Source organism: Scatophagus argus, chromosome 14 (genome assembly GCF_020382885.2).
Source record: "Scatophagus argus isolate fScaArg1 chromosome 14, fScaArg1.pri, whole genome shotgun sequence".
Taxonomy (NCBI): Eukaryota; Metazoa; Chordata; class Actinopteri; family Scatophagidae; genus Scatophagus; species Scatophagus argus.
In genome coordinates this window covers 19,204,090-19,220,806 of record NC_058506.1, presented here as the reverse complement: position 1 = coordinate 19,220,806, position 16,717 = coordinate 19,204,090, and the positions used below count along the sequence as shown (strand labels likewise).

Here is a 16,717-nt window from a genome sequence, read left to right as displayed (position 1 = left end):
GTTTTGTTTTGTATTGTTTTTGTTTTTTTTTAAAGTTCACTCGGCGTAAACAGCGCTTTAAACAGCTGTACTTTGTCAGTTGTTTTCAGATGCATGAAATAATGTCTTGTCAGAGTCATAGTTTCTTCATTTCTCATTTTATCCCTCTTGCGTTGCGTTACATGCAGTGATGAAAGAAGTCTTCAAACAATGCAAAAATCCCCCATTACAGGAAAAGGTCCTGCATTTAAAGCTGTACTTATGTATAGAAGTCTTAGCAGAAGCTACAGAGAGATGCAGGTGTGTAATTATCAACCACAGATGAGACTTTATCAAAAATAATAATAAAAAAAATATTGATCATGAGAAAGAAAATGAGTAAAAACACATCAGGGTCTAACTGATGCTCAATTTTGGAAATATTGTTTTTTTACCTTTTAAACGGTAAATAAATCATTGAAGACAACATTCAAGCACTTTTTTAAATATTGTGAAATGTTTTTTAAAAATTACTGCTTCTGTCGGTTTTTCAGCCACACCTGTGACTGACGGGCTGTTCTTCTTATGTTCTCATGAAAATATCAAGACTCGTGTCATACGGTTTGTTCTTGAATATGAATGAGCAGGATGTATTCAGTATCCAGATATTTAGAGATTAATTAAAATTTTCATGCACTTGACTTAATCAGTACTTTTATAGCTTTTGGACATTTCTGAAATTTTATCTTAAACCTCCCAAACTCTGCTTGTAGTTGTTGCATAAGTGGATGTGTACTTAACTTCTTTAGCTTATTCAATAATAACTTACATTATTTTTACATGTTACTTATTTTAATTTAATTTTATCTTCCCTTATTGTTAAGTTTGAATGTTTTTCATTAGCTAGCTGTGGTTTTTCCTTTTCTTTGTTTTTGTAGACGAGTGTCACCCTCGAGCTGAGTGAACAGCCGAAGAGGAAGATCTGTTTTTAAAGGCGCTTTGTAGCTTCTACCTGAATCTCTCTGGTTGAGAGTTTAGTTTCACTTTTGTGTTCCTTTTCATGCTTTCACATATCGGCCTCATTTTGCTGCGCATTCATCGCTTTCAGCCATATGGGAGTTGTGTTCTGTAACTCCTGAAGCAAACCAAACCTAATTGGTCAGTTTTAAATACTTCACAGAGGAATATCACAAACAGAAGTCACTGCTGATTGTTGTTAACTGTAAAGAAAAATTATGATTTTTTTTTTTTACCCATAAAATGCGCAGAAGTTGACCTTGCGTTAAGAGTTTCTTTAACTCAGACACCCTCTGACTAAATGGAAGTCTGATTGTGGAACGAACCCTTCTGTGTGTTTTAGGATGAGGTTCTGGCGGTGTCCAGAAAGATGGTGGTGCGGGTGGAGGACCTGGTGCGATGGTCGTGTGCGCAGCCGGCAGGTTGGAGCAGCATCCTGAAGTCGGCGCCGTGCGGGGCCAACGGCCTCCACAAACCTCTGCAATGCAGCGAAGATAATGACAGCAACTCGGCCGGCAAGAACAGCGAGACGCTCAGAGACAAAACAGAGAGTGAGAAACACACCAATCAAACATGCCCAAAGTGATTTCAGACACTGCGATGTAGGATCATTTAAAACTAAACGCATCAGTGTGTGGAGTACAGAATTAATCAGCAAATAATTCAAAGTAGCAGAGTGGTGAGTTTGAAATTATTCTGTTGGTTAACAAGGAGGAAGTGTTTAGTTTGTGAAACACTGTAGTTACAAAACACTGAAAATAAGAAATGAGATGTTGTCTGTGTTAATCCGTCCTGAAATCATTGGAGCAGAGTGGAGCAGAGTGGAGCAGATATCTCTTGACTTTTAACACATGAAGTGCTGAACTGTTGGATTTAGAGTGACATGTGCTGCTTGTGACTAACGGGGTGGCCATGTTTGATCAAGTAATGGAGCAGTTTTGTAATGTAACATAAAGGAATCGCAGAGCTGATTCTTCCAGCTGCAGGACAAACATCCGCTGCTAATTATACTCGTTTTGCCACAGCTCTGTGATCAGCTGGTTTTATTATCATCGGCAGTTTTCATTCCATCAAATGTCTGTATGCAGTTCTGAAAGGAACAACACCCTGTGTCGTGGACTTTGTATTGTATAAAGAGCTCATTACTTCAAATTATACCATAAAACACGTTTGTTGTGTTCATATCCTGCATCATCACACATTAGTGTATTAAACATCAGCGGCTTTTAACTTTAACATAAAGACAGCCAGTTGAGGAGGACTTTAGAGGAAACTTTGCTCCAGTAACAGAGTGTCGGGCCATATTACCGACCTTATGATTTAATTTACCACAGGAGGACGTTTAGCTCACGTCTGTCTCCCCTGTTTTTGTCTCAGACGACTCGGTGGAGGCTCAGGGCATCAAAGTGCTCAGCTACCCGCAGTACTGCCGCTTTCGCTCCCTGCAGAGACGCATCCAGGACAGAGCGAGCGGGCCAGGGCTGCAGGACCCCCACCTGCTGGCCCTGGGCGGCGTCAAGGCGCTGCCCAACACCCGGCTTATGTACTGCAGGGACACCTTCAGCCACCCGACATTGGAGAGCAACACCAGCTTCTCCTGGCAGTTCAGTAAGTGATTCAGTCAAACCAGTCCACAGATCCGAAAAGTCCGTTTCCCAGAGCCGCAAGTGACGTCTTCACATTTCTTTTTTTGTCCAACCAACAGTCCAAAACCCAAAGACTCTTTATTTACTGTCTTTACTGACAAAGAAAAGCAGCAAATCCTTACATTTAAGAAGCTGGAAGCGGGAAATGTTTGGCTCTTCTGTTTAAAAAAAAATGACTGAAATGATTAATCATTTACAAACGTTTATGTGTAACCTAGATAGAAATGACTTTCAACCTAATTAAACCCAGTATTAAAGTATCTTTTAACCTGAAAATCTGGACTGGAAGATTCAATGGAAGTTGAATAATTAAGAAGAAGTATTGAGTCTCTTTCAAAATAAAATGAAGACTCATTTGCATTACATGGTACAGATCCCACATTTTATGATAAAGACACTGCTGTTTGTTTAACTCCTGCATAAAGACAGATTCAAAGGATGTGAAGCTTTAAAGTCGTGAATACCAGGAAAAAAATAAATGTTTCGTTAAATCAGTTATTTGTGACTCTGACTTTTTCCTTGTATCCTTCAAATCATTTTGCATGCTGTCTGTCTGCAGGATGTCCGTCTCTCAGTCTTCGAGGACGACCTCGAAAGAGGAGAGGTCGGGACGGCAAAGACTCGCCAAACTCCAGCCAGTCAGAGTCCTGGATCGAGAGGATGAAGGTTTGTTCTTTCTGTGGTTTGTAGTTTGTTTTTTTCTTTCTGTATAAATTTTGTACAAAGATGCTTCATGTGGACAAATGTATGTGTTCATTCAAGTTCTTATGAAACTAAAACCTCTCTCTGAAAGGGGGGGGGGGGTTAAATCTGTTCCTGGATGTCCAGCGGGGTTCCAGCAGGGGTCATCCCTCTGTAAACTTATGGCTGTCTGTCTCAGTCGACACCAAACCAGATCTGACTGGTTGAGGGCCAGTTTGGGCTCCAGTCTGAACTAGTTCAACAGCAGACCCATTTCATTTAAAACAGATACAGCAGACAAATTGTGAGAGTCAGACAGCCTTAAAACTGCTAATTACATGTCTCTGAGTGAGTGTTGTTGAACAGATGAAAAACAGACAAATGAATGCATTATAATTTAATCGAGAATAAGTTTTTTTTTTAGGTTATTAGTGCAGTTATCGGGCAGAAATACAAGATTGATTAAAATTTAATTTAACAGCGCACTTCATGTATCTTTCATGACAGAATGCTATGCCAGCAGTGTAGCTCCTTCTGAAATATCTCAACAACTAAAGGATGGACTCTCATGTTTATTTGGATGAACTGTAGTTTATTACCACATACCTGCCAAACTAGTGACACTCCCATCAGCCTCAGCTGTGCTTCATGTTTACTCCTAATTAACAAATGTTAGCATGCTAACACTGTGGACATTCTTGATGGTCCCTCATGATTTTCCTGATGTTTAAATGGGAAGTTTAAATTTAGGCCAATCATCTAGTCTAACACCAAGAAGGCAATTTAACCCAATTTAACCCATAAATTTTGTGTATATTTTAAGAGCAATTGGAATATATTAATCACATTCTTCAGTAACATCCTAGACACAACAGTTAATAGACATCGTTAACATTGGAAACAGATCCTGTTTTTTGGGCCCTTCTGTGTGGAGTTTGCATGTTCTCCTTGTGCCTGCGTGGGTTTTCTCCGGGTACTCCGGCTTCCTCCCACAATACCAAAATCATGCACATTAGGTTGATTGGCTACTCTAAATTGCCCCTAGGTGAGAGTGTGAGAGTGTGTGGTTGTCTGTCTTTGTGTGTCGGCCCTGCGATTGACTGGCGACCAGTCCAGGGTGAACCCCGCCTCTCGCCCGTAGTCAGCTGGGATAGGCTCCAGCTCCCCCGCGACCCTGACGGATAAGTGGTATAGAAAATGGATGGATAGATGGAACATGTGGCTATAAAAATACAACATTTTAGTGTAAACAATGTCAGTTCGTAATTTAAAGGTGTCCTCAGCCGCTGAGGGGCTGGAACCATTGTCCATAAATCTCCATACAGTCTAACATTTCACCAATACGCACTGCAGCGTTTACCCAGCTTAGTGCTCATAAAACTATTTGTTCCTCCATCCTGCAACACCTGAGTGAAAGTTCCTGGCTCCTACATGGATATTAATAGAAGATTAATAATAAGTTCAATAACCGGTTGATATTTCTGTCTTTTCGCTCTGTGTGTTGCTGGTGTCCCTCTCAGGAGAACGTGATGGGCAGTGTGGAGGCTGGCTGTGAGGGCAGCTGGCTCCCTCATCCCGAAGAACAGCTGTTCCTCGATCAGCTCTTCGCCTTCATGGATCGCCACGGCTCGCCCATCCACAAAGTCCCCAACCTCGGTTTCAAGAAGAGTGAGTCTCCCTCGTCTTTTCTCTCTGTCCTTCTGTGTCTTTGTGTCCTCTTCTTTTTCTCTTTCTTGTGCTTTTTTTTGTTTGTTTTTTTAAGGAATGAGAGAACATCAGGTCTTCATTTCCTCCCCTGTCATGCACAGAAATAAAATGTTGGAATCTAAAAGTGATCACATAAAGCTCACACAGCAGAAAGTGCGGCAGTCGTTCTGTCAGCACACGAGCGGCTGCACCTCAGAACTCCTGCTCGACTGGTTTCTTTATCACTTGTGTCTTTGTGTTCAGGCTTCACATCGTATCTCTCCTGTTCAATGCTGTTTTACAATTCATCAGCCTCAGAGAATGAATTTAAACCACCATTAACAGATTTTCTTTTTCACCACTTGGGAGCTGTAGAAACACATTGACGTATCGTCCGCTTTTACGTTGATACGAGGAACTTGTTAGCTGTTTTGTTTACACATCCAGATGTTGCTTAAACTGTTTTGGTGAAGTGTTACATCTGTTGAATGGTTATTGTTGGTTATTTTTTCATATCTAAGGATCTTGACTGCTTTTTAAAAAAAAATGAAAAATGTTTTGAAGAACTTACAATAGGTTTTAAACAGCGAGCTGCCAGCAGGTTCAACATATGACTGTTCGCCAGCTAAAATTATGACATGAGTTGCTGTTTGTCCCTCAGGATTGTTAAACTTTCATCTGATCTTTTTTCGTCTTGTTGTAAAGCAGCGGTTAAACCCACATTTGTAGAGCTGAAATTGTAAAAACACAAGTACGTCAGATGCAGGAGAGAAGATTTGTGTCTTGGAGACTGGTTTTATCGCATTTGTTTAGTCAAACTGGGTGTTTTGTTGAAGGATTACAGCATTATTTGCACTTTTACCTTCTGTGTGTCATATTTGCATGTCTCATTTTTACCCGTCTGTCCTCTCTGCCCTCAGTTGACCTCTTCCTCATGTATTCTGTGGTAAAACGACTCGGAGGCTACAAAAAGGTGAGTCGCACCAAGCTGCTTCAGTTAATTTAGCTCATCTGACCTTTTAATTTAAAGGGATAGGTAGATTCTTATTTGTTGTCTTGCTTAGAATTACACGCGAGATTGAGCCCGCTCTGCCGTTAGCTAAGCAGAACAGTTTGACTTCCGGAGGAACTGACAATGAGACTTTTTTAATTAGCTGTTGCATAAACTAGTGCTTGTCTCTTCAGAATGAAACATGGGATTTCTGACTGAAACAATCAGTCATTTCTCAGCAAATAAACTAACAGCTAAAGCAGCTTTACAAAGCAGAACAGAAACGGGTGGTTCAGTTTCAGCTCAGCGCTGCACTGTTCAAAACAAAAGGCCTGTACAGCCATTCATCTCAGTCGCTGTACTGAACTGAGCCTTGTACTGAACAATACTGTATTATACAACATGGTGTTACGCCCCTAATGACACACTGCATAATGTATGTAATTGTTTCAACATGACCCCACACACAAACACACATTTAGTTTGAATTTGAGCACAACCCACATACCCTATAGAACTGCACAGTGAAATAATACAAGCAGAAGAAATTGACTCTAAATGAAGTTAGCTTGTTTCTTACTGGAATTGTTTCGTAGAATATCTCTTTTTTTCTGAATGGTAGTTCACACACAGAGCTGATCATCTTCATGTTTTGTGTCTGTGTGTGTGTATGGGTTGCAGGTGACTTTGGACCGTCTCTGGAAAGTGGTTTATAACGAGCTGGGAGGATGTCCTGGCAGCACCAGCGCTGCTACCTGCACAAGGAGACACTACGAGAGGTAGACAATAAAAAAGAGCTTGAAATTATAGATGTAAGCTACAAAAGGTGCCAAGCACTAAGTGTCATGTAACTCTGTGTTTGTGTGCCTCAGGCTGATGCTTCCTTATGAGGAGCACCTCAGAGCAGGAGGAGCAGAATTCAAAATCCCAGAATCCCCTATGCCTCCTAAACCCAGAGGGATAAGAGGAAGGAAACCCCTCCCAAGAGGCAGAAAACCAGGGCCCAAGAAAAAGATCACAACCCCTGCTCCTCCTCCTCCTCCTCCTCCTCCTCGTACTGTAAGTGGCAGAAAACTGTAAATTGTCTGTGTAGAAGGATGGCGATGATCTTATATAATGGATTTAGGAAGGGTCAAATGCAGCGACATTCACAATTAATATACATTCTATTCCTTTAGTCTTAGCTCTAAAAAGTAAAACCGTATAACTAAACTATATAATAATAAGTTACGAGAAAGTGCCGTAGTAGCAACACAAAGAAGAATAAAAACAACATAAACCCTCCTAAAGACGTGAAACTATTACAGGCTTAAAGATAAATCACCTGCTTCTCTCTGAGCAGGTCGTGAACCCGAATGGCACCGTGGTGGTGAAGAGAGGTCGAGGCCGGCCACCGGGTACTCGCAACAAGGCCACGCTGATCGCTCAGGCGAAGCTGCTGGCTCAGCAGCAGGCCAAAGCCAAAGCAGCGGCAGCTGAGTCCCAGCCACAGAGTCCTCTGTCTCCAGCCAGAGGTGGAGGTGGACCAGTACCCAGCAGCACACCAAGGGTAACCCCTCAGATTCTACTGTACTGCTGGGAAAGTTAGATTAACTGATGTATTTTACAGTAAGGTGATACTGCAACCACCTGTAATCTAACTGTATGCCTGCAGGCTTGATGTGGCCTTCTAACTGTGTAACCTTTATTTAGTTGAGGCAGAGGACAGAACAGGTGGGGCTCCCCCTGCTGGCTGAGGAGTGAAATATGTTGCAGTGATAAACATTGAACACAAGCAAATCAGGCTTCATCTCTGCAGCACATGACTTGTTACAGCTCACGGGGAAACTTTCAATGTTCAAATGTGTGAAACTATACTATACTATAATGTTTTACAGTGTTATAAAAAATGGTAATGTGATTGTATTGCAGTACTAAATTCCTGTCAGAACATTAGCTAGCCAGCACACGTTCCCACCACCCCAATAAATGTGAGAAAATGAATGGTAATTCAAGCTGGGATGGAGCAGACACTAAGTCTGGGTCATCAAACTGAAATCTTTTCTCTCACATGACCTCCTTTTTATTCTTCTTCTTCTCTCCTCCCTCCCCGCAGCCTGTCCAGCCAGCCATGGGCATCAACATGCCCCTCACCCCCGATCTCTCACCCATGTCTGCCCCCTTCCTCCCTTTCCAGCCCAAACCCAAGGAGCTGAAGCCGGACATTGGGGAGTCCATGTCTCCTGCTCCAGGTGTGCTCCTCTCCACTCTGCCTCGCCACTTTGTTGGAGGATCTCTGAGCGGATTCAGCCCCATCAAAGGCGTGTGTCCTCTGGATGTCTTCAGGAGCCGCATTAGCCTTCAGAGAGGCCTGGAGAGCTCGGCCGTGACGCCTCAAGACCCGACCCAGCACCATCCGACCGTCTACACCCTCCAGCCCAAAAGTGGAAGCCCAGATACGCCTCATCCCAGCGGGGACCAGCTTCAGCCTCAGCCCCACACGTTCCACCAGCAACACAACCGCTGCTCGGGTTGTAACGTGGACGAGGGAGCCCAGAGAGCAGGCAGTCGAGACACCAGGAGCCGGCCTCCTCTGCCCCCTCTCCGGGTCCTGCCTTTGAACCTGGACTGCAGTGTTCAGGTGTGCCAGCTGATGAGGACTCGTCTGGGCTCGTCTCAGTTCCAGACCTTCACCCGCCGACTGTCTGAGGCTCTGTCCCAGGACCTGAGCACCAAGCCCCCCTGCTCTCCTATCACCCCTCCACCCGAGCAGGCGCTGCCGCTCAACCTCAGCAAACGCTTCATGGCCAAGAGGCCCAGCATAGAGGGACCAGAGCCGAGTCCGACAACGATCAATGGAACAGATCAGCCGTCATGCAAGAGACCCAGAACCGGCTGCACGGAACAGGTCGAGGACTTCAGCACATGTGACCGGTCCAGTTCCGGAGGAAGTGGAGGAGGAGGAGGAGAGCAGGCTGTGGAGATGAAGAACCAGGAGGAACCTGCAGACCTGAGCTCCCCAAGCAGGATCAGGGCCTTCCTGCTGGGGCTGCCACCTTTCCAGGTGAAATTCGAGGAGGATCTGAATGGAACGAGGTTTGGGAAATTTCTTCCTCCAGGAGCAAAAGTTGAACCGCAGAGAACCGAGACAGAGAACGGAGAGGGAGGAGTAGCAGTAAAGGAAGAAGTTAAGCAGGAGGAGGAGGAGGAGGAGGTGGTTGAAATAGATTGTTGTGAAACTGAGAGGAGCAACAAACTAGAGAAGCCTGAACAGGAGGAGAGAGATCCCACCCACCTCTCGGGTCCTGGTCCCGCAGAGCTGAAGCTAGCCGGCCCCTCAAACACAGACACACACTGTTTTTAGCAGTATTCCCTCTGCTCTGATGTGCATCAGAAAACTGTCACACAAGTCGGGAATTTGCCGATTTTGGAATCTGGGAAGTGGACACCGGATGCTTCAGTAGTTGATCCGGCTCAGGTTAAAGCCTGATTATGTGGAGCTGGGATGTTTCGTATCTTCATCTTTGAGGACATTTAAACTCTTTGTTTCCCTTTTTTTTGTCGCCTGTTATTTCCTGTTTTTTTTCCCTGGTTTTCAATCACGTCACTGATTGAACTTTGCAGAGGAATGACGACGCCGAGACTCATGACAATCACAAATCAGTTTCTCTTCCTTTCTCTGCTAATTTCTGTCTCTTTTAAGGTTTAAAAAAAAGAAACAAAGGAGTGAGATTGTGACTCTTTAACAAACACTGCCATAACCCTCCATAACACTATTAACTCCACTATTCAATGTTGCAGTGAAATATTGAATAAGATTGACATATTACTTAAAAAGAAAATCAACATTACATCTATGGGTGATGCTATGCATCAATTAGCATCTAGAGTGTACTGTAGTTTGGTAGTTTCATTTTTAAATTGTACTCTACTTCTATAGAGAGATAGTTATTTTCTGATAAGGTGTCTGGATGTTATCTGGAGCTCCTCAGTCTTCACATTATAGCTTGTTACGTGAAGCATTTCTATAGTCTTGCTCATTTAGCTGAAATTATATAAACTTCTCTTACACAAACGTGCCTTATATGGCCTGCGATCTGTTTCATCGCTGGCTTCAAATACATTTAAAGAGATACCTTGATGTTGGACCTGTTCAGTTTTCTTTCATTCATCAGTTAGGCTGAGTATATTTGAAATACTAGTGTGAAGGTGTGGTTCCTGCAAAAGAAGTTCTTGAATTTGACGTCGTAATATTAGCAGCTGAAACTACTCAAATGTTGATTTTAAAATGAGGAAATCTTTGATCAGAGACCAAGTACAGATCTGACCGCACGTCGATGATGCCTTTCATTCAGCGTCCAGCCCTGCTGTTTGCTTTGTAATGACCACTGTGGCCACATGCTGGTGCCGTCGTCTCGCCTTCATCACCACCACTGTTTAGCCAATAAGAAATCACATCAGCGCCGGAGGAACATGAACATGTAGCCCAAACTCTCAGACTACCTCAGGTTTTTTTTTTCTTAATTTCAACCTATATTATCCATTTCAGGGAGGGGGTGGAACCTGTCCCAGCATGCATTTGGGTAGACAGCAGGGCTGGATGCTGGCCTATAAATACAGACACTTGGACCCCATTTAAGGCTGGTCTTATTGTCATCAAAACCCATGAAAAGGACCACAACCCTCAAGATGTCGCACTTATTTTGGTATTAATAAGCATATCTCCACACATACCTCATTGTGATTGGAAGCCACATTAAGTGCGAAGTGTGAAGGCAAGTTGAGCTGCAATAGTAAAGACTATTTTCTCCTTGGAGAAGAAGGGCTCATCTGAGACAGTAGGGGGAGCTGCAGACTGTCCACCAAATGTAACTTTCATTGCATTTATAGCAGCCAGTTTGCGTAGCTTAGCATTAAACAAAATTCAGATTGTTGTTTTTACACTTCTGTCTTTGTTTAGATTTAACAAATGAGATTGAACACTTAGTTATTGAGCTTTAGTGAGCTGTGCAGAGCCATGCTAGGTCCTTCCCCTTGTTTCCATTCTTTGTGCTTAGCTAGGTTAATCATCTAACTCTGGCAGCTTCGTATTTAACACACAGACATGACAATGTTGTGAGTCCTTTCAGCTGACTCATGGCAAAAAGTGAATAAGCTTGTTTCCCAAAATGTCAAAACTCTTTGAGAATGTGGCCAGCACCGCCTGGCTGAGATCTGATCATAATCTGACTGTTATGTGTGCCACTGCGTTCACGTCATCCAGATAAGGCATCCAGATACAGAAGTTATATTTGTGTTGAGTGAAATCCATGTTGGTTGCTGCTCCACTGCTTCTTTCTCGTCTTATCTAAAGTGCCAACACGAAACACTGACTCCACATTGTGACGGAAAACCTTGGGTAGCTGGAAAAATTAAAACGTCAAGGTATCCCTTTAATCGCAGCCTTTTCCTTCGACTTGTTTCTGTCTTCTGCCACAGACTTTGGTTCAGGTTTGCACACCTACTGTACCCATTTCCTTCAGTTGTTTTTCCATATTTATGTTTGCCGGTAGTGGACTCAACTACGACACCGAATTCAGATGGTGCTGTTTATTCTTAGTTATGTAGCTGTTGCTATACTGTTGTTTTTGTTTGAATGGATGAAGCTGCAAATTCTTTTCATCTCAGCAAGTAATTAAATTTCAACTTTGGTCTCAAACAGCTTAGTGGAAAACGTCTCCTAGCAGATTTATTTTAAGAAAATATTTAGAAGAGCTAAACTAAGAGATGCTGTGGCTTGTTATGAAAGTATTTGCAGTTTTTTCTCAGATTTGTTTGACTGTTGGCTCCATCTGAGACGGATATGAATTGTCTGTGAATGAATGCATGAGTAGAAATATGTATACTCAGTAGATCATAGCTGGCAGATGCACCAAAGCACATGTACTCCACAAGAGCTCAAACCTCCACAACCTGTTTTTTTTTTTTTATTTCTCATCATGTTGATGTCAGAGTTGATCATCAGTTATTTCTGGATACTACGAGTTATTATCTTACAGCCTGGGATAGATGATCCTGTTTGCTTTGAGAAACGTCGCTTTTCACGAAAATGTCTGTTTGTTCCCTCATGTTAGGGGGAAACGATCATTAACCAGGAGAAGATTGTAAAATACTTCTTCTTTTTTATTATTGTTATTGATATTATTTCTTGAAAACAAAGTCATATTTTTCATCAATGCAGTAAGGTTTGAGGTGTCGCAACAGGTCTGATAATCTCACAACAGGACAAATGCACATTTTGTGTCTCACTCTGCTTCATCATGTCTGTAAAACTTTATTTATATGAGCGAGGAGTTTCTGAGCATGCTCAGTCTGCGGGGGCCTCATTGTGCTTCACAGGGAACAGTTTGTACGACCACGCCTAAAGGCCGAAGGGTTCCTGGCTGTTCTGAACAGCTCAGTGGTGGAGTGAAAAGTTGTGAGGGTTTCATCAGTACCTGAATGCACCTCCAGCCACCTTTTACAACAACTGTACGTGTTTTTGCAGCCTTGGTGTAATTATCTTTCAAATGGGGATGATAGCGTACACCTTCATGCTCCCCAGAGACATTCATGGTGTCACACTAGGTGGTACATGAATGACGGTTTGGAAAAGTTCAGAGAGAATCCTAACTTATGTTATAATGGATACACCAGGATATATTATAACAGACTCAAGGCGGCACAGGCCCAGAAGGTTTTCATGCTTTGAGGAAATGCGTCTCAGATGCTCCCTCGTACAAACTAGTTCATTTCAAGCACACTGACACACTCAGACTGGGAGCTTCCCAGTCAGACCACAGCTCCACTGGACCAGTTTTATCTCAGCTTGACTCTCCTCAACATTTTGCCTTAGTTTTTATTTTCCTGCATGTTAATTTTGTATGTTAATGACAACATGCCACTGAGGGCTGAGTGCCTGCTGTGTCATTCAGATGGGAGGGGACTTCTTCTAGTTTAGAGTTGAGCAACATGTTAATTAAACCAGTATGAGAGTTGTTGTTTTTCTTCTTTGGTTATTTAAGCTTTAGTTTGTAAAGGTTTCTTTAGGTCTAATTTCTTTTTTTTTTTTTTTTTCCTTGTTAAAAGTTCAATTTTAAATGTTTACATTTTGTTATGCATGTTCATACAGATTTGTTATATCCAGTGTTTTGCACACTACTTCAGCATCAGTCTTGAACGGCACTGCTCATTAATGTAAAGTACTTAAAATCAAGTGCCTGATACTTTAAAGTGAAAAGCCGAGTTGGTATTTGTAAGCAAATGAAAGTTAAATTTGCTCATTAGCCTTCATGCCGTTGACTTGAACAACGACTCCTGTTGTCGTGCGATGTTTTACTGCGTTTAAAGCCTCTCCAGGCTGTCTGGTGACACGAGGGCGGGTTGTCCAGGCTGCGGGACGCCCCCTCGGCTCCGCGGACGTCTGGCAGAGCTAACTGGACCTACAGGACTCAACAACAGGGACACCTAGTGGCCGTCACAGCGATGGTATTCATCCAGTGAGCAAATTTCATGAAGATAAATGATCAAACTAAAAGGTGATACATAGGTGATAGTTTAACACGCACATAAAGATGGTAAAAAGAGACTGTCCCGCAGCTTCTTAGGTTGGATGGAAATCTTGATCGCTTTACCGCACAACACAGAAAGAGGGCGCTGATCTTCAGTATGCAGGAGGGAGAGGAACGTCTCTTCATCTTAAAACTGAACTGTGAAAACATCAAGGGCTGTTTTTTTTTTTTTTATTATTATTATCATTTGGTTTCTGGTCATATTCCATGGAAGCATTTTGCTGCTACGCCAGGAAAAAGAAAAACGGATCAGTATCATGTAATGTGAAAAGTTTGTCGTAGCAATATTTTGATCATGTTTTACATTATGATTGGATAGAGACAAATAGTATATTGATATAACAAGAAAAGTTTATTATAACAAGATATTTTGATGTTATTACAAAATAAACTCAAAACTAGAAGCGTTTGTTGTTAAGAGTGTACTTTATATGGTAAGCAGGAAATAAGGAAATGACTCCCATTATAACCTGATATGGTAAATGTCTCATAGCGTTCAAACTCGTGTTTGAGTGTGGGCGGTGGATGAATTAAGGGCTCACAGGTTCAACTCCATGTTTGGGTTCAGATGAGATAGAAATAGTATATTGTTAAAAAGGGGGAAAGTTTGTATGTACTAGTAGTGGAAAAAAATATTTTGTTATAAACAATAAAATTTTAATATTATAACATAATACTGATGTATGTCTTTTGCTGGCGTGGCAGCAATACTCTACCCTCCGATGCACATTTTTCACTTACACATTTTTGCATCGTAATGTGTGAACTGTTGCTGGGTGATTTACTGTGGCCTGACTGAAGGTTTCAGGTGTTGACAAATCAAGATTAGAGCTTCAGCCATCACTTTAATTTTTAGTCTATAAAATGGCATGAAATTGCAATTTCCTAAACGGATGTCTCCAAATGTCTTATTTTGTCTGGCCAGCAGTCCAAAACCTGTGCATTTTTCTGTAAAAAAAAAAAAAAAAAAATTGCAACGGAAACTGTTGTTGATAAACGTATCAGTGTCACAAGGTGAATATGACAGAATTTATTTCTGATATTCACACCGAGGTTAACATCTGTAGTCCCTGGTTGTAAATCTCTGAATTATGACTCCGCAGTCACTGAGATGAAGAAATCTTCACCACCATATTAATCCTCTGCAGTTGGCGCCAAGCAGTGGCAGCAGAAGGCTTGATGGGAAATGTAGTCTGAATGTGGAGAAAACCCCTAATGGTCATGTGTTCATGTTAAAAATGCTTCATGTGTCACCTTTCATAAACTGTTGGATGTTAAGCACCGATGAATGTTTCAGTCACACCTTACTGTGATCTCATTTTTAATCACTTGACATCATTTACTCAAAACAAAACCCCAGGCCAACTTTAAAACGACGACGTTCTTTTCTTTACAAACTGCGCTGGACGAACGCTTCCCGTGTGTAATCAGTCGCCTGCCTGTGTGCACCTAAAATGGCCGCCCAGCTGTTTGACTTGAAAGGGGAATTTTCTTTTCCATGTTGCATTATGTGTGATTTGATGATTTCAGTCCTGCAGCACAAGCCCCATTTGCATTTTGTGTGTTTGTTTCTGTAAGTGGTAAACGGCTGGCAGTGTCAGGTACCATTCCATTTTAACACTGTATATTTATAATAAAATAATCTGTTAATAAAACCTGGGTATCTTTTGTTTGTCTTTTGTCCTGAAAAAAGTTGGCTTCCCATCTTCTCTGTTGCAATATGGATAAAATTTAGTTTACTTTTCTTGCTGTGTACTTTTTAAAATTATTTTTCTAATCATGTGGCAAAAGTCAAAACAGGAAATAAGTAGTTTCAGATAGTCGTACTTTCAAAAGACGGACTCAAAACTTCTGCAACAAAATCATGAAAAGATTAAAGTTGTCATTAAAAAAGTTGATCTAAAATATATGAATATATTTTTTAAATCATGACAATACTGAAGTTTTATTTTTTGTACACAAATTAAAATACATTAAAACAATCAATTATGCAGTACAGGAAGAATTTCAGTTTCCTGTAATTCAAACCACTGAACACTAGATGGAGGCAGAGATCTGATAGACATGACGTGACAGTTGTGGAAAAGAAGAGTAGTGCTTCAGTGTAATTCTTGTGTTGTGTTTTGAGCTCTCGGGACCCCCGTAATAAACACTGAAATCTAAATCCTGAAATGTCGATCCTATTGTTAAAAGAGGGAAAGCACAGTGAACAGAACTCAAATCTTATGCGTTTTAATGTTGTGTTACAGGAGTGTACAGCTGGTGGAGACCCAAAACAGAGGTAAAAAAAAATGATTGTGTTAATCCATGATGGCTGCATTAAAAGGCAATTGTATGCCATCATGTGTTCAGATAAAACTGATGTACATGACACAAACAGGAAGTTCACCTGCTAGCTCAGGACAAGATTTGTCACATGTCTAAAATAAAAACAGTTTTCCTCCTAACTGAGACACTTAATCTTGTTCATGTTTTCTGGGATGAGGACTTCATGTCATTCGTCTCTGTGTGTCTCTGGTTCAGTTCTGTTTTCTGGATTACAAAACTCACCACAGGGCTCCGTCTCACTGCTTTGGTATGCGGCTTGTGTTTTTTCCTGCACAGACTTTTAACCCTTTGAGACTCATAAATATTTTCTTTTGAAGTCTCTCCTCTTTGTCTGAGTTGACCAGCTCAGACTGTAAAATAATCTACTTATAAAACATTAAAACAGACTGCAGAAGTGGAGGTCATTAATATTATGAGCTTGTGATTTGTGATGTTCACAAATGATTTCACAGCTTGTCACTGCATGTGAGAAAACGCATCTGAATGTGCGAATTTGTTAGCAATCGAACAAGCTGTGCCAGCTCTCACACTAATGAAGTGTGGTGTGCAGTGGTCAGAAATAAACAGGTTTTATTTTGTATAAGGCGTCGCTGTCCACTTTCTTTTTGTTTTTAAAGGGTAAAAAGTCAGTCGAGTCAATTTCGGCCCAGTTCTCCTCCAATCATTCTCCTTCCTGTTAGGATTCTGTGACATCACATCTTGTTTTGAGCCAATCGGGTTGCAGCCTTCAGTTCACGAAAGAGAAAGAAGTTTAACCAAAAAATATTTAAATATTATATTTGTATTTTGTTTCTTTTTTTCTTGAAATGTGTTCGAAAAGGGGAGAGATCCAGTTTTAATAT

General features: G+C 41.6%; 1 protein-coding gene across 1 annotated transcript in view; it reads left to right on the top strand.

Moving 5' to 3' along the window:
• zgc:77151 (uncharacterized protein LOC337153 homolog) overlaps positions 1-15,202 on the top strand; it is a 32,753-nt gene extending 17,551 nt beyond the window's left edge. The window contains exons 4-12 of the mRNA XM_046410189.1: positions 1,319-1,526; positions 2,353-2,583; positions 3,181-3,287; positions 4,823-4,970; positions 5,909-5,961; positions 6,661-6,758; positions 6,852-7,038; positions 7,322-7,528; positions 8,075-15,202. Coding sequence (XP_046266145.1) covers positions 1,319-1,526; positions 2,353-2,583; positions 3,181-3,287; positions 4,823-4,970; positions 5,909-5,961; positions 6,661-6,758; positions 6,852-7,038; positions 7,322-7,528; positions 8,075-9,322 — 2,487 coding nt within the window. The 3' untranslated portion in view covers positions 9,323-15,202. The remainder of the gene's footprint in view (positions 1-1,318; positions 1,527-2,352; positions 2,584-3,180; positions 3,288-4,822; positions 4,971-5,908; positions 5,962-6,660; positions 6,759-6,851; positions 7,039-7,321; positions 7,529-8,074) is intronic.
• The last annotated feature ends 1,515 nt before the right edge of the window (positions 15,203-16,717 follow it).